At 36.4% G+C, this 26,665-nt stretch overlaps 1 protein-coding gene across 4 annotated transcripts; it reads left to right on the plus strand.

The window, feature by feature from the left end:
• Window positions 1-26,665, plus strand: LOC108475907 (MAP3K epsilon protein kinase 1-like). Of its 4 annotated transcripts, none has more exons than XM_053025460.1 (25): window positions 1-447; window positions 877-1,011; window positions 10,133-10,153; window positions 10,454-10,527; window positions 10,601-10,691; window positions 10,770-10,853; window positions 11,332-11,433; window positions 11,543-11,674; window positions 11,883-11,954; window positions 12,581-12,684; window positions 13,620-13,722; window positions 13,931-14,311; window positions 14,905-15,231; window positions 15,330-15,377; window positions 16,584-16,763; window positions 16,974-17,057; window positions 17,227-17,318; window positions 17,414-17,497; window positions 21,200-22,089; window positions 22,415-22,803; window positions 22,881-23,015; window positions 23,750-24,156; window positions 24,453-24,567; window positions 25,242-25,414; window positions 26,016-26,167. In XM_053025460.1, the coding sequence occupies exons 1-25, from the start codon at window positions 388-390 to the stop codon at window positions 26,056-26,058; spliced, it is 4,326 nt and encodes a 1,441-aa protein (XP_052881420.1). In that variant the 5' UTR covers window positions 1-387; the 3' UTR covers window positions 26,059-26,167. The 4 variants fall into 4 exon arrangements, with proteins under 4 accessions (XP_052881420.1, XP_052881419.1, XP_017633374.1 ...); XM_053025459.1 differs by lacking the exon at window positions 26,016-26,167 and adding an exon at window positions 26,201-26,665 and having other exon boundaries at window positions 2-447; XM_017777885.2 differs by lacking the exon at window positions 26,016-26,167 and having other exon boundaries at window positions 5-447; window positions 25,242-25,821.

Below are 26,665 nucleotides of genomic sequence, written 5' to 3' on the forward strand. Positions count from 1 at the left end.
AAAGCCCTTTTAAGTACCTAAATGAGACAAGTAGTACAATTTATGGTCAATTTTGCATTTAAGCCAATTTTGTTTTCACGCCACTATTGGTCTTTTCTCTTTCATTCTTTCGCTTTCTTTCTTTTTCCGTTTCTTTTTCATTTCTGTTCTTTTATTTTCTTTTGAATTCTTTCTTTCTTTTATCTTTTGGCTTCGCAGGAGCTATGGCCTCGTCTCTGGATTCCTGCGATTCTAAACCCTAAATTTTGTCGTCAAAAGATGGAGCATTTCTTCTTGTAGGGTTCTTTTAAACAGTGACCGATTGCCTTTGTTTCTCACTCCTTAAAACAAGCAAAAAACAAGGAAGAAGGAGCTGAAGCTGCAGAATACACAAAAACACAAAAGTAAATGTCTCGCCAAGCAGCTTCTTCCGCTTTCCACAAATCTAAAACTCTCGACAACAAATACGTAAGTCCGTTTCCATAATTCGATCTATTTTTCCTCGAATTTCTACTCTTTTACCCTTCCTATTGATTTCCGTATCTTTTTTTTCTCTGTTAATTACGGATTTGGTCGGTTATAAAATTGAGTTGATGAAAGGAGCAAAATGGAAATGAAAATTAAGATGGTAAGGTTTTGTTCGTCAAATGCTCCTCATTGCAGCGAGTTGATGACAAATTGGAAGGATAAAAGGATATAGGAAAGAATTACACACTTCCAATTTCCCATTTTCTTTGTACTTTTTTTTGTTGCTTTTGAGCTTTCCTTGAAAGCTGCATTTAAGTGTTTTTTTTTCATAGTTTCCCCGGTTAATTATTTGATGTAGGAATAGAGCACACACCTGGGAAACATATAAAGTAGATTGAAATTTATGTTGTCTTCTGTTTTCTTGTATAGATGCTTGGAGATGAAATAGGAAAAGGTGCATATGGACGTGTTTATAAAGGTTTGGATTTGGAGAATGGAGACTTTGTTGCAATTAAACAAGTGTCTTTGGAGAACATTGCACAGGAGGATCTCAATATTATAATGGTTCGATTTTAATGTTTGAATTTTGCTCGAGTTTCTAAATTTACATATTTCAAATTAGTACGGAGTTTCACTAAGATGGCTTGCTAGATATGGGCAGTTCATTAGTGATTGTGTTTCCATAAGCTAAATTACATTAAGGTTCAATCACTTTTTGCTTCTTGATTGTTTTTAGATCATACCATGTTTTCTAGGTGTTTTGATGGATGAATGATTGCTTGAAAATGGAGCCTTTTTGTTGGTTGACATGTTTCTTAGTTTCCTTCAATAAGGGACTTCTTTTCTCATAATAAAGCATCGATAATATACTTGCCCTTATATTTATAATTGACTTATGTTGACGAGCTACACATTTTGTATCCAAGCTACTTAGGACTTGCCATTTTGAAGTTTATTTGTCCTAAACCTCTTCTGAGGATTTATTGATTGATTTTAGAGTACTTGCAAATGTTTTTATATGGTGCCACCTATGCTTACCGATTTTAGAAGATCACATACATATGGGAAGAATCTAGCTAATGTCTTGCATGGGGTTTGACTTAAACCTTGATCTTGTGGAGAAGATTGTGGCTGAAATATTGGGATGATTCTCTACTATTGCAACACATTTCTCTATTTCCTCCATAGTTAATGACTTAACTATAGTTTTGATATTTGCCGCTCCTTATTCAGTGGCTTAACTATAGTTTTCTTTCCTAGCAAATAGCATAGTCCCTTAGGCTGTTAGATTATAAATACACCAAGGGGTTCTAAACTTAGGATCATCCTACAATTATTAGTTTATTTGTATTAGGAGAGTTGTTCACTCCATATGGGTTGCACATTGGAGGAACAATGTTTAAGATTCTTTTATTATATTCTTCAATAAATATCTTTCCTTTTCCAACTCATTTCTGTTTATCTTTAAATCCAACTCCTGTATTTTGGTATTAGAGCATATCTATCATCATTGAACATTGAATCTTCCAATCTCTAAAACGATTAACCAAAGCAAACACTAAATCCTTAGCCAATTCAAATTTTGATTCCATTGCCCAACAATTAACTGTTGGAGCTTCCAAATTAAACTTCATAGACTTGGTAGTAGCAGAAGTGAGGCCTAATCCAGTGAAGCCCTTCCAATGGAAATCAATTTCGGAATATTGAACAAAGCAAAGGTTAAAGAAATATTTTTTGGACCTCATAAGAAGAGAAGATTAGCTTGGTTAGAAGCACATGATAGTGGCACGGATAATCCTTGGTGGTTGAGGGGTCAGCCATGGTGCTCTTTAATGAAGGTAGAAGTTCCTAGGAATGATGATCGTGATCCCCATGGATGGATCCAAAAAGTGGAAAAATATTTTCGTTATTATCTAACTCCAAAGGAACTCAAAGTCAATATTGCCTATCTTAAATGTGATGACCTTGACTTATTTTTTAGAATCAATTGGGAGCAAACTTTATTGGGAGGAGCTTGTCAAAGTATTGCAAGAAAACTATGGTTCATCGAAGTTCCAAAATATTGATAAACATCTTTGTAGTATACTATAGACAAGGTTTGTCCAAGAATATAGACAAGAATCTGCTAAGAGACCTTTGCGAGTCTCAAACTTGCCAGATCATTACCTATTGGGTGTGTTTTTTAATGGTTTAAAAGAGGAGCTAAAGGCTGATGTTAGGATCGACAAACCTAGAAAAGTCTACAAAGCCATGAGTTTGGCCTTTCAATTTGAGTCCAAGCTAAGCCCAAACTAGAGCAACATAGGGCCTAATTTGACCACATTGAGCCAAACTAGCCCACAAACCCAAAACTAATCGAGCTCTTCAGCCTCGTAGTAACACTTTGGCTTTGTTTCTTATTGCTTCTTAAAAGTGCTTTTGGAGCCATAAGCAATGCTAAACAAACAAATTTTGAAGTCAAAAAGAACTTTTGAACCCAAAAGCAAAATTTTATTTTTTAGCTTTTGCATTTGGGAAAATCACTTTTGAAGTCAAATGACATTTTTAACCCTTATTTATAGTCTAATGTATGATATCATGTATTTAAATTTGCAATGGTTATGTTTTTAAAGTTTAAAATTTATTTTACATTTTACAAATAATTAATAATAATTTATTAAAATATTTGAAATTTATATTTCATATATCAAAATATTAATAATGAGTTGTAATAAATTATTTTTTATATTCTTACTAAAATATCATAATATTAATTAATTTGAACATTATTTTAATGTATATTTTACTTCACAATATCATGTCACATTTTATTTCTCAAAAGCATTTTTTGACAACAATACTGAATACTTAAATCTTAAACCAAACTTTTAAAAAGCAATGAGATACTAGCCATTCTTATCCCTTGGTTGTTTTAGCGGATTACGAAGGCAACTTTTAGACCACACATGCAATAGTTCAACCCTTGCAAGTGTGATCTTGGAAAGTTGAGTGGCAGAATCAATTGAACAAGGGTCTTTGTTTTTGGTGTAATGAAAAATTTGCTCTAGGACACGGATGCATATTCATGAGTTTCTCTTTCAAGGAGATCGGAAAAAGTGAAGAAAACACTATTGAGATACCAGAAGATGTTGGTGAAGGTATGACATCTACGATGGACATGGCTGAGATTTCCTTGCAAGCCACCTTGGGCAAGACTTTAGGAACTACAATGAAGCTTCGAGGGAAAAATTGACTTCTTCAGGTTATCGTAGTAGTGGACACTGGTTCAACCCATAATTCCATTCCAACAAATCTCTCGTCATGTACAACTCGGGAATGGTGAAATTATTCGTTGTAATCAAATTTGTGAAGATCTTTTCAAGCAATTGCCAAGCCTAACCATCACACAAGACTTCTACCTATTCTCTCTGTTAAAAATAGGCTATTTCAATTATATTTTTCACAAGAAATTACATAAATATTTATAGACATAGTGAGCCTAACTTAGGAAACTTTACACTAGGAAACATACTAATTCTAGGGATCTTTGTACCTAAAAACAGCCTTAAAGTTAGGGATAAAATATTTACGAATCCTATTTGATACACTCAAATATTCCTTAATTAGGAAACCGAAATCGACACTCCACCTCAAGGGAAGTGGATATCATCCATTCTCGACTTGCTTACTAATTCTCGAAACAACTTCCTGACAATCCTTTGGTAAGTATGTCGCTAGTTGACCATCGGTGGACACAAATGGAGTGCAAATTAAGCCACCGTCCGCTTTTTCCTTTATAAAATGTCATCAACCTCAACGTGCTTCGTTCGATCATGTTGAACTGGATTATGTGTAATATTGATAGCAGACTTATTATCGCAATACAACTTCATTGGACCTTCCCACGATCTTCAAATCTTCCAAAATAATTTTAGCCATAACAACTCACAAACTCCAAGAGCCATCGCCTAAATTCAACTTCGCACTAGATCTAGCCACAACATTTTGTTTTTACTCCTCCAAGTCACAAGGTTGCCTCCTAGGAAAGTACAATAGCCGAGGTTGATCTTCTATCAACCATAGATCCTGCATAATCTGCATTAGTATAGGCTTCAAGGTTAAATTCATCTTTTTTAAATAGGATTCCTTTGCACGGTGTGCTATTTAAGTCTTGTCAGAGAATCGATATCTGACTCTAAGATGTGATTCTTTGGGATTGTGCATAAACCGACTTACAACACCTCTTGATAGGCAATATCCGTGCGGTATGAGACAAGTAAATGAGCTTCCCACAAGTCTTTGATATGACCTTTTATCAACTGCTGCATCTTCTAGTGCATTTCCAAGTCTGTGGTTCACCTCTATGGGTGTCTCTGTTGGTTTACATTCAACTTGCCCGTCTCGTCAACAAATCAACTATGTATTTTTTTGAGATATGAATATTCCTTCCGAGAGTGTGCCACTTCAATATCAAGGAAATATTTTAACTTACCGAGCTCTTTGACTTCAAATTCTTTTACTAGGCATTTCTTTAAATTCTCCATTCCTTCTAGATCATCACCGATCACTATAATGTCATCAACATAGACTAATAAAGCGATCACTCCCCGAAGATGAGTGTTTTACAAATAGAGTGTGATCTCCTTGACTCTGTTTATACCCCAACTTGAGCATTACTTTGGTAAATCTTCCAAACCAAGCCCTCGGGGACTGCTTTTAGTCCGTACAAAGCCTTTTTAGTCTGCAAACTACATCACGTATTTGGACCGAATCACGGAGGAACATCCATATAGACTTCCTTTAAGATCACCGTGTAAAAGGCATTTTTGATGTCAAATTGCTGTAATTTCCAGCCTCGGTTGGCACTAGTGACAACAACACTCTTCTGATGTTCATCTTTGCTCTGAGGGCAAATGTCTCAAGGTAGTCTATTCCATACATTTGAGTGTACCCTTTAGCAACCAATCTTGCTTTGTACCTCTCCAAAGAACCATCGACTTATATTTCACTGTGTACACCCACCGACATCCCATGGTTTCTTTCCTCTCAGAATTGCACTAAGTCCCATGTCTTAATTTTTCAAGAGCTTCCATTTCAACTTTCATGGCATTTTCCAATTCTCATCTTCTAATGCCTCGGATACAGCTTTGGGAATGGAGATAGAATTTAGGTTGGTAAGAAAGGTTTTGTGGTTATGGGACAAGTTTTTGTAAGACATGAATAGGTACAAGGGATGTTTTGTATGTGTTCTAGTCCCTTTCTAATAGCAATGGGAAAATCATCTAAATTTGCAGTATTAGAATTCAAAGTAGGTTCAAGAATTACCTCAGTCGTATAGGAGAAGAAGATGATTGAACTTGCAGGTGCCTTCTTCCTTGAGTAAACCAAAGAAGGACGAGTAGTGTCCTGAATTCCTCTTGGTGATTTGGGTGTATTAGGCTCTGTTTTAGGTTGTATAGGGCCATTGTTTCAAGTCAGGCAGGTTGGTTAGTAGGAAAGAACCGAGTGGGAGTGTTTGGTTCTTTGGACGGAGCTGGAATGTGAGTGTTTTCTTCTGGACAGGAGCTGGAATGTGGGTGTTTTGTTGCTGGACAGAGCTGGAATGTCAAGAAGAAAGAATTCTTTGTCCTTATCTTCGTGAATGAGATCTCCCCAAGATAAGGACGAGTAAAGAAATTCTCTTATTCGCAAAAGTAACATCTCTTTGTTACAAAAAATTTTTTGTGGTGGATGATAGCATTTGTACCCTTTTGAGTGGAAGAATAACCAAGAAAGACACACTTGATAGCTCGTGAATCAAATTTTCCTCTATTTTGAGAATGAACATGTACAAAAGTAACACGACCAAATATTTTGGGAGTAAGGTTACTTGAAGTATTGAAATCGGAAAGAATTTTGCTAGAACTTGCATAGGACTTTGAGATTCAAGGACTTTTGTAGGCAATCTATTTATCAAATGAGTAGCAGTTAAAACAACCACCCCAATATTGTTTAGGGACATTTTTTTGGAACAAAAGGGCTCTTGTAATAGCTAAAATGTGACCATTTTTTCTTTCGGCAACACCATTTTGTTGGGGTGTACTAACACAAGATGACTCATGTATAATGCCTCTTTCCTGGAAATATGTTGAGAGAAATTTATTGAAATAATCCTTGGCATTGTCTGACCTAAACCTTTTTATTTCAGCTCCAAATTGTGTTTTGATCATGTTGTAAAAGGTTGGAAAGACAGACCTTACATCAGATTTTTGTTTTAAAAGAAATATCCAAGACACACGAGTACAATCATCAGTAAAGGATACAAACCACCGATCCCCAGAAATATTTGAAATAGTGGATGGCCCCCAAACATCACTATAAATAAGAGGAAAAGGAGTGAAAGTTCTTTTATTGCTTACTGGAAAAGGGGTACGTTTATGTTTTGCAAGTTCACTCAGAGCACTAACTTCTCCACTGGATTCTTCAAGATAGTATAGGCCATTTACTTCCTTAGCATGTCCAATCATCCTCCTCGATATTCGCTTCGAAAAAGACATCGATTGTGATAGAAAATCACTTCTGAGTTAGAGTCTTTGGTAATTCTTTGAATGGATAAAAGATTGGTAAATAGTTTTGGAACATGAAGGACATTTTTAAGAGTAAGGGTTTTGTTTATAACAATATCACCTGACCACCATTGTGATCGCAGAACCATCGGCTACTATTATTTTTCTACTACTAGGGCAAGGTGTATATGAAACAAATTTTTGTGAGGAGTGGGTCATGTGGTTTGTAGCTCTGAGTAAATGACCCAAAACTTTTGGTGATCAGATTCGAGACTTTAGAATCTTGAGAAGAGGATATACTTGAAAAGCCAAACTACAAGTACTGTTGAAGAAGTTTTTCCAATGATCCTAGCAAATTTTTAACTTCTCAATTTCTTCTTTATTGAATTCAATAGGTGATTCACGAGAATTATTTTTCCATCTAGTTGTCTTCTTGTATATGCTCGTCCTTGTCCCTTTCGTTGTCCACCTTTTTCGAAAAATTTTTATTTGTTGTTTGTGGCTTCCCATGGAGTTTCCAAGATCTTTCTTTAGTGTGACGGGCTTTTTACAAGAGGGTGCACCATACGGAATCCTGTTAATAGGCTTTATGCGTTCAGTATGTCTATTATCTTCACTATTTGGCTGCTCGGGCCAAATCTCCTCTCACTTACAGCTTTTGTAACCAAGGTTTGAACTATCCACTTGATTGTTCTCAACCATAACTCCTCTTCTTCCTTCTTCAAGACGAGCAATTGCAATTGTCTCATTTAGTGATGGTAGTTCCTCTTTCCAAGTACTTGAACTCTTCGCATCAAACTCAACATTTAGTCCAAGAAGAAAATCATAAATTCGATCCTTTTCAACGAACCTTTTCAGAGTCTTGCATCTTCTTTGCACTTCATCTGAATGCATGGTAATGATCCATCTCTTGCCATAAACTTTGCAATGATTGGAATACTCCGTGATTGATCGACTTCCTTGCTTGGTAGATGAAATCTTAGTCTTGATTTCATAGATTTGAGCGACATCTCGAACTTTAGAATAAGTCTGTTTGAGCTTCCCATATTTCTTTGGATGTGTTAAGAAACATGCATGTATCAACGATTTCGGCATCATAGAGTTCCATAACCAAGACATTACCATAGAGTCTTGTTCATCCCAAGCATCAAACTTAGGATCTCCTTATTTAGGTCCGTTTGAGTAAGTGACTCAGTTTTCCTCTTCCTTCAAGAACGCACGAACTAGTTGAGATCACTTGTAATTTTTCCCATTTAGCTCTGTAGGCTACTTGGATGTTTCAAACTCACTTGTTGGGTTTGAGTTGTTCACGAAACTTCGAGACATCCCGATGTTCTTGATCTTGTGATTTCGGTCATGTTTCGTTTGAACAAATTTTACTGAGCTTGAGGGCTGGTTGGAATCGGAAAAAATTGCGGACAAAGAAAAAATCCGAAATCGGGCTAAAAAGCTCGATACCATGTTAAAAACAAGGCTATTTCAATTATATTTTTCACAAGAAATTACATAAATATTTATTGACATAGTGAGCCTAACTTAGGAAACTTTACACTAGGAAACATACTAATTCTAGGGATGCTGTACCTAAAAACAGCCTTAAAGTTAGGGATAAAATATTTACAGAATCCTATTTGATACACTCAAATATTCCTTAATTAGGAAACTGAAATCTGACACTCTCTTAACAAGATAGATTTGGTTCTGGAGATGAGATGGTTGGCATCTTTGAACATAGTTCAAGCAAACTAGAATGAGATGTTTATGAGTTTTCATCTCAATGGCAAGCTAAATAAGCTATAGGGGGTTCTAACCAACCAATTAGATGACGCCTCTTTCCATGTAAACGAAATTCTTGAGACACCAGGTAACACCTTCGAACCCTCATCTCCTATCCAATCTATCCTTCTAGAGTTTGCACAGTTAGCTTACGAATTGTAATCACTTTTGTCATCTAAACTCCATCCTATCTTTCATGTGTCACTTCTCTGTCTTAATAGAGGAAATTTCAGAGTCACAACAACCTCTCTACTACCCATCAATGTTAGTTGGGAAATGGTAGTAGAACCGTAATGTATATTGGCACATTGCTAGGTTCAGAACTTTGGAGGTCCTACATTTTTGAGTTACTTGTTCAATGGCTTCATTGCCCTATAGAGAAATCGAGTTGGGAAGACTATGACCTTCTTGTTGATCAGTTTTCTTCCTTTTGCCTTGAGGACAAGGAGAATTTCTAGGGAGGGTGCACTGGTATAGTGCCACCTACACTTGCCTATTTTAGAGTATCCCCTGCGCATTTGGAAGAATCTAGCTAACATTTTTTGTATGGGATTTGTCTGAAACCTCGATCTAGTGGAGAAGATTGTGGTTGAAATAGTGAGATGATTCACCTTAGCTAATATCTTTTTCTTATTTAGCGGCTAAACTATAGTTTTCTTTCCTTGCTAATAACAAAGTCCCTTAGACTGTCGAACTATAGTTACACCAAGGGGTTCTAGACTTAGGATCATCCTGAGATTACTAGTTTATTTGTATTACGAGAGTTGTTTACTCCATAGGGACTCTTACAGAGAAATGTTTAAGATTCTTGCATTATTTTCTTCAATAAATTACTTTTCTTTGCCAACTCTTTGTTGTATATCTTTTCTGAGAAATTTAGCCCCTATCATGTTTTCTTGTTATCAACAAAATTGCCTTGTTGCTGTGTAACCTGCTGCAGTTTTTATTATTATTCAGAGCTCATTGATCATTCCAAGCCTTAATTGTGGTTTATTTCTTATGTTACTTGGATTTGGGTGTGAGTGTCAGATACAAGTATGCATCTGGCATGGGTATGATTAGATTTCTAAATTCTTCCATGTATTTTGAGGATATTTAGAGATCATACCCGCATGTCCATGTGTTGGACATGAGTTTGGACATAGGTACTTCAAGGAAACTGAATAGTCCGAGTAGTGTAGGTCTATTTAACATATTTGTCCAACATTTTGGAAGAATTAGGTGATAAACATGCAAAATAGATATAAAAATTTATATTTGGTCCTTAGAATGCTAATTCTGAAACATGCATTTTTCTATTTCCAGTTTCTTTTGTGTTAGCTTGGCTGACAAGTTGCCTTTTTCTTTTGGATACACTTGGTTCATGGAATGGGCTAATATTGCAGCAAGAGATTGATTTATTGAAGGTAACTCCCTCCTTTAACTGCTTTTTGGGTCTATTTTGGTGCTTTTTGAACTTTTGATATAATGCTTCTTCAAAATTCTCACTTGCTTATTTGATGCATGGGTTTGCCATATGTGCACTGAAGATGTCGTACTTCCAACCCTCTGTGTTACAACTATCAATACCTTTTAATTTCCTTGTCCATTGTTTGTTGTTTACTGGTCATCTTCGTGGTAATTGTTGTCTGCTGCTGGTTGAATTACATGTACAGAGTTTTGTCAGTGTCTTATTGATGCTAATTAACATTTGAGCTTCTTTGCAGAATTTGAACCATAAAAACATTGTGAAGTATCTTGGATCATCAAAGACAAAGTCTCATCTGCATATAATTCTTGAGTAAGAAACCTTACATTGTGATTGCATGTTCTCAGCTGTTAGAAACTTACAGCTATTGCTTTAATTTTAATAGGTATGTGGAGAATGGTTCACTTGCAAACATTATCAAGCCAAATAAATTTGGGCCTTTTCCAGAATCATTGGTGGCTGTTTATATTTCTCAGGTTTGTTTGTATTTCTGCAATTTACTGCTTCATTTCCCTATTAAAATCATTTGGATATGCTAATTGCTTGTTAAGCAGGTTTTGGAAGGCTTGGTTTATCTACATGAACAGGGTGTTATCCATCGGGATATTAAGGGTGCAAATATTTTGACAACTAAAGAGGTAACCTAATAGCTATTTTGTTTTCTCTTATCCTTGGAGAGTTTTATTATTGCTATTTCTGATCAGTTATTTTTTTGGATTCTCTTTCTATAAATTTGAGTATGGAAGATTTGTAAGAGAACAATACCATGTGGCCTCCTTATTTATGGGGCCGTTAGTGACTAATTGAATTTGCTTCACTTAATTCATATACTACCTTCTTCTTTGGCAACTCATGTGGTGAGTGAGAAATCAGCTAATATAAATGACGCCAAAGTGCTTAAGGATTTTTAGAGTGGAATGCTGTGTGCTGCTGAACCTGTGGCCATATTTTATTTCCTCAAACCTCAGTGTCCCTGCTTATTAGTGTGGGTTCATTATAGTCACCAGGCTCTTTTTTCCTTCTAAACTTGTTTCCAACTTAGATCTGATGGTCTTCGTTTAGGGTGAATGGAGACTCTTGGTTTCTTCCCAACTTACCCTCAATTTCTCTTTTTAGGGTCTTGTGAAACTTGCTGATTTTGGTGTCGCAACAAAACTAACTGAGGCTGATGTTAACACACACTCAGTTGTTGGAACACCATATTGGATGGCCCCAGAGGTAGTTCTTTGGCTCCTGCTAATGATTGGAGTGTGGCTTTTAATTGTCAAATTTGTTTCTTCAAGTTCTCGTGTGGAAGCCTTACATTTGAGGTTGATTTATATTTCAGGTGATTGAAATGTCAGGGGTTTGTGCTGCTTCTGACATTTGGAGTGTTGGATGTACTGTGATCGAACTGCTTACATGTGTGCCTCCGTACTATGATTTGCAGCCTATGCCAGCTCTCTTTCGGATTGTGCAGGTTTGTCTGACATTTATATCCCCGTAATTCTTTTAGTCTTTCTTTAAGATAAGAGTAAATTCTTCTGACTGAGTTTCTATTTTCTTTCCCTTCCTATTGATTAAATCATTCCATATTCTCATTTGACTGCTGAAGAATGCTTTAACGAGCACTTTCTTTTTGTCATGCCTTAAATTGCACTTTTTTTTTTTTTAAATATTACTCTCAGGATGAGCATCCACCAATACCTGACAGCCTATCTCCAGACATTACTGACTTTCTGCGCCAATGCTTTAAGAAGGTAAGTTGAGGAAAAATGAAATTCCAATTTTTTATTTTAACTATCACTTAATCTTATCAAAAGTTTATTATCCACGAGTCATGCTTAATTGAGTAGACAGAATAATATTAGTTATCACTAAGGACAGATCTCTACTAATGGGAGTGAGATGTGTTGATCTTATAACTGTGAAATCTATTAAGACTAAAAGCAAATATATATTTGTTACTAGTCTCCTTAAGAATGAGTCATATTATACTTCAATCTCTCTCTCTCTCTCTAAACAAAAAGAAGGAAAAAAGTAACTCGCTGAAAGTTCTTCAGTAAGCAAACATAATTGTAAACCTAAAATCTTTGGTGGGCAGGCAGCCTCAAGATGAAATGAAATCAACAAAATCCAAGAAATATAGGATATCATGCTAAATGTCATAGACTAATTGACAGCTGTGCGGCCAAAAGAATATAAGGCCTTCAATCTTGGTCCGTAGATTGGATGATAACTACTGGACTTAAATTTCTTATCATCCAAGTTAATGGTGGTTGCTAAGTTCAAACTGTTGTATAAAAACACCACTAATATTCATTTGACCCCTTTGAAGTCATTGATGATTTGTTATTTTGTTAGTGACACTTCATTGAATTTTCAGGATGCCAGACAGAGGCCTGATGCAAAAACACTGCTTTCTCATCCTTGGATACGTAATTGCAAACGTGCATTGCAGTCATCTCTGCGTCATGGTGGAACCATTAGGTATATATAGAATAATGTGCTGCATTTAATGTGTTTTGGAAATCATCTTCATGGGATTTCAGTTGTGTTGATGAAGTTATGTGCTACGTGGTCCCACTTATCCTGGATACCTACAATCAGTAGTCTGGTCAAATAATCAGAGTTCTAATTGACTACATTATTTTTCATGGCAATTTGTTTGCTTAGGATTTTTGTTTGACAAATATCCACATCATGCAAATAGTAAATCAGCCAATGGTTTCTTTATGAGATTGTAAATATATAGATATATGTGCTCTATATCATGTCATTTATCTTGTTTTCTTTACCTAGTCCTGTCTGAGTTAATTTGTTTGGGTTGCATATTTTGTTGTGACAGCTAGAACGTGAATAAAATTTTGCACGTTGCAACAAATTTTAAGTTTTTTAGCCTTTTCTAGCTTTGTCATCTGGCTATAACTTAAAGGCTTCTTGTATCTTTCAGTTTTCATACTAAATTATGGGGACGCATCTGCTTATGAAGGTTTTTATTGTAACCTAATTACCTGATCCTTTTCTCTCCGGAGTTCAAGCATTTCTATTTTCTAAATCCTTTTGTACCTTATTCTAACTCCTTTTTTTGCAATATATAGACTTCAAAATGAAGCCAAAGAACAGGAAGGGGGGGGGGGTTTCTTTATTAGAAAATGTATATATTGGCAATTCTATAATTATTTGACAACTCTTATTTATTTTTATCTATAATTATTTGAAACATTCTTCCTATCTTTTCATTTTCTGAGATGGTGTCTTCACTTCTGTATTTCAGCTGGACAGTAATTTTTTTTTTTTTGCTGATTTGCTGGATTGGATACTAAATACATTTTTAACCATGCTGTTTGTGTTTTACTTACACCAGGGTTTTCTCGTGAATCATGATGACTGACACTCTGGTTGTTTTCCTATTCCTTTGGCAGAAACATATCTGAAGATATTGCAGCAAATGCAGAAAGCTCTGGTGGAGATAATCAGAGTGCTGGAGAGAGTCTTCCTGTAGAGAAAGTGGAGGCATCTGAAACAGTGAGAACCTTTTCTACGTGAGCCTTTTTTTTGCAAAGAAACCTTAACTGAAGTTGGAAGCTACAAACAACAAATAATTTATTAAAGAAAATTAGTAAATTTAAAACATTTTAAGCTGTTTGAAGCCTAATTATTTGTTTTTCCCAATGACTGGTGCTGGCGGATGCTGGTTTTATCACATTAATGGCTTGTAATGTCTGATTGTCAGAGCTCCGGGAAAGAGTTCTTATTGGCGGAAGTCACTCATCAGCAGAGTGCTTATCAGGAAAGAGTTCTTGAAGAAACCGCAAATAATTTAGACAATGATATACTATCAGATCAAGTTCCAACCTTAGCCATTCATGAAAGCTTATCATTACAGAGTAGTTCTGGTAGACTATCTGATAAGAATGTGGTGGCTGCCCATGCTTCTGCTCAGCTTCATGATACATCAAATCAAGATGAAGTTACGATGAATGGTGATGTTGGATCTCCTGAGTCAAGAAGGAAACATACAGAAAAAGGACATGGAGGCAAAGGAAGTTCAATTGATATTGAGGATGCGTCATTTGGCTTTGGACCTATAACTCAGGATGCTGGTCTGCAAAAGGTAAATGTTTCATAGAATGTTGTTAGTTTCTGAAAAAAAGTTAATTTGGTGGATTAAAATGATTTAGATTTATTTACCTTGAAGTTTCTGTATGATGTATTTCTCTGACATTTCTTTGTGTGTCTCCATGTGGATGCTTAGGTGCGACTTGCATTGGCTGAAACAACCAATCTTGCTTCCTATGACATCATGGACTAATTATCTCTATGAAATATCTTCTTCACTCATGTTCTGCTTAATGAGCTAATAAGCTGCTATTTGCGATTACAAAGATGTTAGGCAACTATCAATAGATGCATTCATTACCTTTTTGCCTGTTTTAACATTGTAGTTCAGATCGAACTTATAACAATGGCTATAATATTCTTTTGTGTTGTGGTCCTTTACCTTTCTCTATGAAAAATGTTTATTGCTAGCCCTAAAATCTCTGGACTGAGATATTAGTTGCCTAAGATCATCTTTTGTAAATTCTCCATCTGTTTGACTGTTCCATGTACACGGCTTGTCATCATTTTAACATTCATCTTCCTTACCTTTTTTGTTTCCTGATGAAAGTAAAAGTGAATCTTACAATTTTAATTCCATTTTTGAAGGCTGTGAAAGCTTCAGTGATCTCTACTGGGAATGAGTTAAGTAGATTTAGTGATCCTCCTGGAGATGCTTCCTTGGATGACTTGTTTCATCCATTTGATAAAAACCTGGTGGAAAGTGCTGCTGAAGCTTCAACATCTGCGTCTGCATCAAATGTGAACAAAGCTACTCTGCCTGATACTGGAAAGAATGACCTCGCTAAGAAATTAAGGGATACAATTGCTAAGAAACAAATGGAAGAGCAAATGGGGCAGTCAAATGGAGGTGGTAACCTGCTTCGTGTAATGATGGGTGTTTTGAACGATGATGTAATTGACATCGATGGTTTGGTATGTTTAAAATTGGTGTGCTAGGAGTATGATGTTTATGCGCTACTGTCACACATGAGCTTTATGTTTTCTCTTGTTTATGGTATTGCTGTGGTCAGGTTTTTGGAGATGAGAAGTTACCCGCTGACAACCTATTTCCCCTACAGGTTCCTATCATTTCTTTCGAAAAGCTGCTTTGGTTTCTTTTCTCTGTAATTGAACCTTGCTTCCTCTTTTGATCTGCAATACACTCCACCCTTAAGTATGTTGAGGTTTTCAGGCCTATTGTTGTTTTGGATCCTTATTTTTGGAGCTTGTTTCTAATAGGTTTAAAGTATCTTCTATACCATTAAGCATGTGCAGTTACTTCTTCCAGAAAAAGAAAAATTATGTGCAGTTACTTGTTCGAACAGTTGCAATTTTATCTTCATTGATAATTTAAGTTTCAAAATTTTTTTTCCAGCAACATTATTTAAGTTTAACATTGTATATTGCTATTTTGATTTTCAACCTATGCATGTGTTCACTCTTACTTTTCTGAACCTACATATTCCTTCTTTGAAGTAGTTACTATTTATTCTATTCTAAAGTAACTGTTTAGTATTTTGAGTCATAAATTTTCTTCCAATTGATTTTAGTCATCCATTATAAATGAGTGTTACCTATATATCTTGCTGTTAATTTCAATCTAGTGAATTTAAATTTTAAGATCTTTCTATTGAAAATTATAAATCATACTGCTATCTAGTTTTTGGATCCTGGGTAGTTTCCTATTTAATTTTTATTAGTCACCAGTCTTGTGGAGAGTAGGCATCTATGTTACTCATTCAAAACTGGGAGTGTCTGTTACTGCAATGTTTTTGGCATGGGTATGTTCAATTCTTTGAAGTTTTTCCATGTATTTGGAGGGTCCTTGGGGTCTTCCTCCGTACCCATGTCCATATATGCGTTGGACACAGATAATTCAAGAAACAGTGAAGAGTCAAAGCAACAGTGGTAGACATCTCAAGCAATGAGAGCCTTCATCAGGTTGCATATGCTTCTAATAAATCCTATTAAAAGTTGCACATTGCAGATACTCCTGGGCTGTGTGAATGCTAAGGAGATTCTTTTAGGATCCCCCCCTCCCCTTAAGATTTATGACTGAATGTAAATTTTTGATATCATGAGGACAAAACATGGTCATACAAGTAACTAAAATAATCAATTTGTACTTTTTCCCAATCCTTATCTGATCCACGTTGCCTTCTCTATTACTATGTATCAGATTTCTTTCTGTTGAATTTTTTATTTTGAACCTTCCCCATGTTATTGTTGTTTCTGGAAGCAGAGAGATTTAAAAAGGCATTTATTTTATTCACTTTGCACTACAGGCTGTTGAGTTTAGCAGATTACTTAGCTCGCTAAGACCAGAGGAACCAGAGGATGCAATTGTGACTGCCTGTCAGAAACTCATTGCGATTTTCCACCAGCGTCCTGAGCAAAAAGTTGTTTTTGTTACCCAGCATGGTTTGCTGCCTCTAATGGACTTGCTTGATGTCCCAAGAACTCGTGTATGTCAGCTATCAGGCTTCCTTTCCCATACACCATCCCCAACCAAAAAAAATAAAAAAAATAAAAAATAAAAGGAAAAAAAAGAAAAAAGAAAAAACGGAACCTCTTTCCTAGATGGAAAAGGGGTAAAATTCTCTTAGATAGTTTCCAACTTGGTTACTAGCTTGGTGAAGACCAACTAATGAGTTTAATCTTTATTCCAATTGCAGGTTATATGTTCTGTGCTTCAACTTATTAATCAGATTGTAAAAGACAACACTGATTTCCAGGAGAATGCTTGCCTTGTGGGATTTGTAAGTGCTAGTTCATGTGAATAAAAGTTTTCATACGTACGCATGATTCTGTCTGTGTATTTGTATGTTACTTCTTTGATATTTTCAAATAAAAAGAGAAAGTGGAGGGACTACTAAAGTGGATATTGTAGTATTTAAGCAGTTTTATTCACTTCAAGTTATATTATAGATCCCTTTTGTAATGAGTTTTGCGGGGCCTGATCGTCCTCGGGAAATTCGGATGGAAGCAGCTTGTTTCTTACAGCAACTTTGTCTATCAAGGTGTTGAATTCTCTCCTCTCATTTATTCAATTGCTTTATATTGCTTTTAATTGATGGAAAAGGCTAGTACTGACCATGTTCATTTCCTTTTATAGCTCCTTGACTTTGCAAATGTTCATAGCTTGCCGTGGAATCCCTGTTTTAGTTGGTTTCTTAGAGGCTGATTATGCAAAGTACAGGTTCGTGTGTATTTGAATGAGGCTATAGTTGCTATGCTTTTTAATGCAAGACTTGTGACAGTATACTGTTTTGGAAAGCTCTATAATCAAGCGATCAAAATTATAGTTGACTTCATTGATGCACAATAGCCTATTTGGTTCTTCTACCTCTTCTCATTTTGGAATATTATGTTTTTGTTGGAATTCCTTAAATTAAGCAGATTTTCTACATTAGTGCTAGGAATTTCCTTGTACTATTAGCCATAATCAAATTACTAATTTTTAGGGATAGGCTAATTTCTAGAGATTATTTCCTTTTTTATTTTTCCTGCTATTCTTTAAAAGGCTGTATTCAGATTAGAAGTAATAAGAGAGAATCATTCTTCTTCCTAAAACTTGTTCATGGTATCAAGAGCATCAGAATCCATTTGATCCTGCTCTTTCTTCTCTTCTCTTGTTCTGTTTTTCTCGTTAGAAACCCTACTCCCATGGGTGACACGAAAATTTCTCGAGACCGAGATCTCACAAATAACTCAAAATCACAGTCAAGGAATCCCACAAGGTGACCTTAACTCTTCTCTTATAATCACAAATCATCGATTAGATGGAAAAAATTTCTGCAATGGTCACAATCATCCTTATGGTTCTTCGTGGCGAGGAAAATTGGGTACATTAATGGACAAATTCCTCGACCAGCATCAACAAACTCTGGTTATGCAACTTGGGAGCTTAACAACTCAATGGTTATGGCTTGGCTTATAAATTCGATGGAAGGTCATATAAGTTTAACGTATCTTTTCTCAAAGCGCCAAAGAAATGTGGGATGCAATCAAGGAGAATTACTCGGATCTTGGAAATACTTCCCAAGTATTCGAGATCAAATTAAAGTTGAAAGATATTCGACAAGGAACACTTGAAGTCACTCAATATTACAACAACTCGAAGATCTTATGGCGGGAGTTAGACATGTATTATGAAGTTGATTGGGGCGAGGGCTTGGAACACACCAAGTTCATGGATCATCTTAACAAAGAACGTCTCTATGAGTTCCTAGCAGGACTAAATCGTGATCTTGATGAGGTCCGAGGACGAATACTAGGCGTAACCACACCGACAACCATAGGAGAAGCATTTGTGAAGTAAGGAGGGAAGAAAGCGGCGTCTTATTATGTTGGGAGACGAAGAGAATTAAAACCATTGACCGTAGCTGGTCATCATCCTTCCGAGAACTCGCTCTTATTTCAAGAGGCCTTCAATCTCAAGGGTTCAAAGATGGAATTGATTCGGTTCAAAAGGCCATGGTGTAGCCATCAGAATCGGGTTGGGCATACCAAGGAGAAATGCTTCAAACTCCATGGCTATCTGAAGAAGAAAAAACAGAAAGAAAACAAGGCAGCACGATATCTACTATCAAGAAGATGCTCGAATGTTAGGCTAACCAAAACTCAACTTGAGGCTCTTCATAAACTACTCGGGACTCCCTGACGGTGGGTCACTAGCTATTCAAGGTACTACTTTAAATACTACACACGAACCTATCACAACTTCCGGATACTAGACTGGTGCATCCGACCACATGACAGTAATCTAAGTTTGTTTCACACCTATTTACCTTGACATGATCACTCTCGGATTCGCATAGCTGATGGATCTTACTCACGGTGGGTGGAATGGGGATGAACAGAATCGGGAAGATGATTGGCATTGCTAAAGTTAATGATGGCTTATATGTTTGGAACAAAAACAGTTCAAAAGAAGGGATGGCCTTATCTACATCAAAAGACGATTCTATCATGCTATGGCATCGTAGACTAGGACACCCGAATTTGATGTACTTGAAGAAACTGTTTCCTCTACTATTTCTAAATAAGAAAATTAGTTCATTGAACTGTGAAGTTTGCCAACTGTCTAAACACACTTGTGTCCCTTATCCTTTGAAACCTTATGTTCAATACAGCGATCTATGGGGAGCTAGTCGAGTAAAAAACATCACATGGGCTAGGTGGTTCATAACTTTCATTGATGACCACACTAGAGTTTGTTGGGTCTATCTCCTTAAACAAAATTCCGAAGTCTCTAGAGTCTTCAAAAATTTTCATTCAATGATTCGAATTCAGTTCATTTCAAATATTCACACCCTTAGAACTGATAATGGGAGAGAGTACTTTAATTCTATCCTAAGTCCTTATCTTTCTGAGCAAGGAATCATACATCAAAGTTCTTGTCCTGACACCCCTCAACAAAACGGGGTTTCCGAGAGGAAAAACAGACACCTTGTAGCCGTGGCTTGTGCCCTTATGTTTACTATGGGTGTACCCAAGTATTTATGGGGAGAAGCTGTCCTCACTGCTTGTTATCTTATAAACCGACTCCCATCAAAGGTATTAAACTTTCAAACACCTTTACATACTTTTAAAAAAAAATTTCCCTTGTTTCGTGTTCCTAATCTCCCAACCAAAACATTTGGTTGCAAAGCATTTGTCCACAACCATCAACCTAACCGATCTAAACTTGATCCTAGAGCTCACACTTGTGTCTTTATTGGTTACTCACCTGCACAAAAAGGGTACAAGTGCTACTCTCTAACCTTACACCGGATGTTTGTGTCCCTTGATGTTACTTTCTTCGAAAACGAGCCATATTTTTCAGCCTCTCATCTTCAGGGGGAGATACTTAGTGAAGATGAGACCTTGAGCAATCTTCTCATTATACCTCAAGACTCTATCAGCCCTACCACCACTACAAAACCTGCTGAAAATCCTACAGCCACTGTTATTCCTGTTTTGGAACCTGTCAGCCCTACCACAACTACAAAACCTGCTGAAAATCCTACAGCCACTGTTATTCCTGTTTTGGAACCTGTTTTTCCTATCTCCACTGTTCAGCAACAGGAAACAAGGGTGATTAATCATACTAATGAAGAAAAACAGCCCACTCATTCTGAAAAACAACAAGGAAAAACTCAGGGACTTCGTGTATACTCTCGGAGACATCAGCTGCCTGAGACCGAAACAGCAGTGCCTATGCCATCTTTACCCGAGGACTGTCCTGAGGAAGAAGTTTCACCTCCTTAATCTTCCATCCATCTTCCAATTGCAGTAAGAAAGGGCACTAGGAGCTGCACTCAACATCCCATTTCTCGGTTTGTATCCTATGGAAACTTGTCTAAATCCTACAATGCCTTTGTTTCTAATGTTGACTCTGGAGAAACTCCAAAGAACATAGACAAAACTCCTATGGAACCCAACCTTAAATTAGGAACTGATAAGGATGGAGAAGAAGTAGACAGGGGGAGATATCAACGGGAGAAACATTTGGAAGCTGCCTACAGGATATTGAGATACTTAAAAGGGACTCCTGGTAAGGGGTTGCATTTCAAGAAAAATGTTCGAAGAAATTATGGGCAAGCTGGGTTTGATTCACATCTACACTCCAGCTTGAGGGGGAGTGTTGGAATTCCTTAAATTAAGCAGATTTTCTACATTAGTGCTAGGAATTTCCTTGTACTATTAGCCATAATCAAATTACTAATTTTTAGGGATAGGCTAATTTCTAGAGATTATTTCCTTTTTTATTTTTCCTGCTATTCTTTAAAAGGCTGTATTCAGATTAGAAGTAATAAGAGAGAATCATTCTTCTTCCTAAAACTTGTTCAGTTTTAAATGCTCCAGTGTATTTTGCTTTCTATGCCTTAAAAAAACTCATTAGCCTCTTCTTACACAGGGAAATGGTTCACCTAGCAATTGATGGCATGTGGCAGGTCTTCAAGCTTCAGCGATCTACCCCAAGGAATGATTTCTGTCAGATAGCTGCTAAGAACGGGATATTGCTGAGGCTTATTAATACTCTTTATAGTTTAAATGAGGCAACTCGACTTGCTACCATATCTGTTGGGGGTGGATTTGCAGTAGATGGTTCTGCTCAACGGAAACGTTCTGGTCCATTAGATTCCAGTCATCCTCTGTTTGCTCAGAATGACACTCCACTCTCTCTAACTGATCAATCTGATCTCAAAGTTAGGCATGGAATAATTGACCATTCCTTTCCAACTGTTCCACAAGAACCTTCTCGGGCTTCAACTTCACTTTCTCAGAGGTCAGATGCCAACCTACCTGATTCACGTTATCTTGCTATTGACAGCGACAAACCTCAATTTAGCAATGGAGTATTGGATGTTTCAGTTGGTTCTAAATTGGCAGAACTGACGTCCCTGGAAAAACTTTCTAACCTTGCAACCAAGGATGCTTCAACTATATCCAGAGATCGAGAAAATTCAGACCGGTGGAAACTTGATTCTGCTAGAGCAGAACTTGACTTCAGACACCAGAGGACAAGTACCTCTGCAAGCAGGACATCTACAGATAGACCTCCCAAATTGATAGAAGGTATATCAAATGGATTTCCCACTTCAGTAACTACCCAGGCACAGCAAGTTCGGCCTCTGCTTAGCCTATTGGCAAATGAACCTCCTTCTAGACATATCTCTGATCAATTGGAGTATGTACGCCACCTGCCAGGATCAGAGAGACGTGAAAGCATACTACCTCTGTTACATGCTAATAATGACAGGAAAACAAATGGTGAATTAGACTTCTTGATGGCTGAATTTGCAGGTATATACTCATGATTGATTGATCTACTGCTAATTGCTTTATGCAGATGTTAGCATATGTAAATAGTTGACCTTATCTTCCTATAACCACATTATCACTACTAGGAATTGGTGACTCCTTGAAACATACTTATGCCGGAACTGCCTGTTTTTATCAGTATGTTGGAACTTTCTAAGTTGTGGCATGTAGTGTTTAAATTTATGCCATCTTTTGATGAGACTTATGACCTTTCCATTGGCATATAAAGTTTAAATTTATGCTACCTTTTGATGAGACACAAGTAGTTGACTTGTATTCAAGGCCACAAGTTTCTTTATGGTTTCAGAGGTCTCTGGCCGTGGAAGAGAAAATGGAGTTGTTGATTCTACACCTAGAATTTCAAATAAAACAGTGAGTAAGAAAGTTGGGCAACTGGGTTTTAGTGAAGGAGTAGCATCCACATCTGGTATAGCTTCTCAGACAGCATCAGGTGTATTATCTGGCTCAGGTGTTTTAAATGCTAGACCAGGAAGCACGACATCATCAGGGTTACTATCCAACATGGTATCAACAATGAATGCGGATGTTGCTAGGGAGTACCTGGAAAAGGTGGCAGACCTACTTCTTGAGTTTGCTCAAGCGGATACAGTCGTTAAGTCCTACATGTGTAGCCAGAGCTTGCTCAACCGTCTTTTCCAGATGTTCAATCGCATTGAGCCACCTATTCTTTTAAAGGTATGTAAAAAATATTTTGGCTTTCAACGTTCTTCTCCCCTGTATCCTTTGCACTAACTGTTCATCTTTTTTTGTAGATACTAAAGTGTATTAATCATTTGTCCACTGATCCAAACTGCTTAGAGAATCTTCAACGAGCAGATGCAATTAAGTATTTGATCCCAAATCTAGCACTCAAAGATGGACCTCTTGTATCTCAAATACATCATGAGGTTTGCCTTATTATACTTGGTCTTTATGCCTAATGATGCATTTGCTAGAAAATTCGATATGTCATCATCTCTCATGATTCATCTACTTAAGTTATAATAATCTGAGATTATCTGAGACTCCACATTTATTTTATTATGTGGTGCACCTGGTTTTCAATGCAACTCCTGCTTATTTGATAACTTAGTCTAAATTATTTCCCGTACTGTTTCGGGTAGTTATTTCCTGGATTTAATTCAAATGTTGACTGAACTCAGTAGATAATATGATGGTGCCTACCTGATGTTGATAATACTAGCAATGTTTTTCCTAAATAAGTTAAAATTGTCTCTGCTTTTGATGTACTAGTTTCTTGTTGCTTTGTAAATTCCTGTTCCTTTTTCGTCTCTCATGAGACATGGATTGTTGCCTTTTGACCTAAACATCTACATGCATTCTATAAATTAGCTTTAGGGAGCCGATTGTTGAGCCTTGAGGGTAATGTGTATCCATGTATGCTATGCAGGCTTCTTCTTCCTTTTTTTCTTCTTTTGTTTACCCTATTAATTATACTGTTTAATCCCTTTTTCCTTCTCTTCTGCTCAGTACTTAGCAATGTACTTTAAGTCTCAAACCAATTTTTTTTAAAGTTCTCATATCCGATTTTGATTCTTATTAAATTGGGTTGAATTTTTGCTCTTTTTCTGAGGTGCCTTTGACATTATTCTAATAAGTTTTTTTCAATTATTTTCTCAAGGTCCTGAATGCCCTGTTCAACTTGTGCAAGATAAATAAGAGGAGACAGGAACAAGCAGCGGAAAATGGAATAATTCCACACTTGATGAATTTTATCATGTCAGATTCTCCTTTAAAACAAAGTGCATTGCCACTACTGTGTGACATGGCTCATGCATCACGTAATTCAAGGGAGCAGTTGAGGGCCCATGGTGGATTGGATGTGTACTTGAGTTTGCTTGATGATGAACTATGGTCTGTGACAGCATTAGATTCAATTGCTGTTTGTTTGGCTCATGACAATGACAACCGCAAGGTGGAACAAGCTTTGCTGAAGAAGGATGCAGTTCAGAGATTGGTGAAGTTTTTCCAATGTTGTCTGGAGCAACATTTTGTCCACATATTGGAGCCATTCTTGAAAATTATCACGTAGGAGATACTACACCCTTCCTTTGGTTATGTCTTAGTATTTAGAGGAGATGAGCAGTATATTGATTTGATTCGATTAAAGATGGTTAAGGATTTAAAACAGAACATTCTCAGCAATTTCACCCTTCAACCTTCAAATTGATTTTATACTTGCATAGCTGCATAGTAGTTGGTTATGTTTCATTTTTCAAAAAGTTCCACCCCCACTATTTCTCTCTCCTCTTTCGTTAGACATTTAAGAGATTGCCTAAAATGGAAATTTTGCTGAACTGACCCTATTTATATCTCATATATAGGAAATCATCCCGAATAAACACAACATTAGCTGTTAATGGTTTGACGCCCTTGCTAATCTCAAGATTGGATCATCAGGATGCTATTGCTCGTCTTATTCTACTTAAATTAATTAAGGTAAGTACGCCCCTTTCCCTTGCCAGAATCTGTGCACTTCTTATTCTGTTTATGGATCATTTGGCGGATGCCAAGATCCTTTATTATAAACTTGTTTCTCTAGGTCCACTAGGAATTTTCATTTTCCTGACAGCTCTACTGTAAGGAAGCTCCTTGCAGTGAGCTTTGGCCACTATTTAATTAAACAAACATGTTCTCTTGTGTTGATCATTTGAGTTAGAGAAATTGTTTGATGGGAAGTTTACGTCATGTATGTTAATTCTACTTTAGCATGCCATGTGACTGGGGAATCTAGGAAATTTGGTGTTGAAGTTCTTATTCACTGCATGTAGGTGATGTGAGGATGTATAGAATAAAAAAGTATATTTTAAAAAAGTTAGAAAAACAAGGGAGTTCTATAAATGTACGGAGAGGGAATAGAAACAGAAACTGTTAATGGGGGTGACCAGTTAGTACTTGCTCTATGAAAAATTAGCGCTATTGCACTTCAAACCATATTAATTTATTTCAGTAATGATGGAAGAGTGGATTATTTCAAATAAAGTGATTATTTGAAAGTGACTTTAACTTTGGAGAGTGGACAGCAAAATTAGCATTTCTTTTATAGTCTGTAGTTGTTCATTGGAGTTAAGAGGATGTTTACCAAGAATATCACTGTAATTTTCTTTTTACAGGCCGTTTATGAGCACCACCCGCGACCAAAACAATTAATAGTGGAGAACGATTTACCACAGAAGCTTCAGAATCTAATCGAAGAACGCAGAGATGGGCAGCGTTCTGGAGGCCAAGTGTTAGTGAAACAAATGGCTACATCGTTGCTCAAAGCCCTTCATGTTAACACCGTCATGTAAGTTATTGTGTTCAAGTTCTCCTCCCTGTATGTATATTTTGCCTTGTTAGTAAGGCGTGATTCTCCCTTCACCTTTGATTTCTCCAAATTTTTTGTCCCTTTAGTTTCTCTCATCTCTCACATCAAATCAATGATGATGGGGTTGGAAGCAAAAGGATATAAGAAATGTTTTTTTTTTTTTAGTTGGGTTACTTAAGTCTTGGGAGTGGCTTTGTTTTTACTGTCTAGACTGTTTCTTATGTCTAGCTTTAAGTTGGTGATGTTATCCTTTATCCTGGGTTTGGTTTGGTTTTGTTATATTAGCAAATATTCCAATGATTTAGTTCCAATTTTGTGTGTTTAGTTTGTAAAATATACAGCTTTTGATATGGAGAACATAAATGGTGTGTCTCAGTCTGACAGAAGTTTATGACTTGATTGTTTTTTTGCTCAGCATTTATGACTTGAACTGTAAATCCTTATTTATTTATTAATGCTTGAAACGGGTCAATGAAGCATTAATAGCCTCATTTTTAGTAACAGGCTAATATGATGGTTTCCCTCTACAAAAGCATGGCAATTTCTGTAAAATTAATCTTTTTTTTTTTTTTTTTGCTAGAGCTTTCATGAAGCCATTAACATCTTGGAACTTGGCAAAATAGTAGTCATTCTTTATATTCATGATCGATTTCTTTAAGGCATAGATTTTATTAATCAATGCATTGTAACCAATCTTTCTACCCAGTAATTTAATCACCATTGTTGTATTCATACTCTTCTCCCTCATCGTATGAACTTTGCCAGAAAAACTTATCGAGGAGATTCCATCAACAACTTCGGTTTGGACGTCTCCTTCCAGTAAAACAAAACCATCATCTTTAGTATCTAACTTTTTATTCTCAAATACGACACCTTGACCCTGCACATTATCTTTGAAGGAGACTCGAGCAACCTCCTAATCCATGGCTACATCACTCCCATTCGGCGAATCTTCTTCTCGTAGACGCACTTTCTTTGTTACCCTGCCCAACTCTGTACTGAGATCGTTGGTGGTGGTAGTTCGCAATCTTAATCCTTGAGAGCATGCATTGTTCAATAATTATTAATAATTATTTTAAAGCATAATGTTTTTTTCTTTATGTATATATATTGAATATTAAAGAAAGGGTGTGATCCCAACTCTTGAAGCTACAATAATGTGAATCTATGAAACATATAATGCTTTATTACTTTTAAACACATTCATAAATTACATTTTAATTTCATAAA

This window comes from Gossypium arboreum, chromosome 3, assembly GCF_025698485.1.
Source record: "Gossypium arboreum isolate Shixiya-1 chromosome 3, ASM2569848v2, whole genome shotgun sequence".
NCBI classification, from domain to species: domain Eukaryota; kingdom Viridiplantae; phylum Streptophyta; class Magnoliopsida; order Malvales; family Malvaceae; genus Gossypium; species Gossypium arboreum.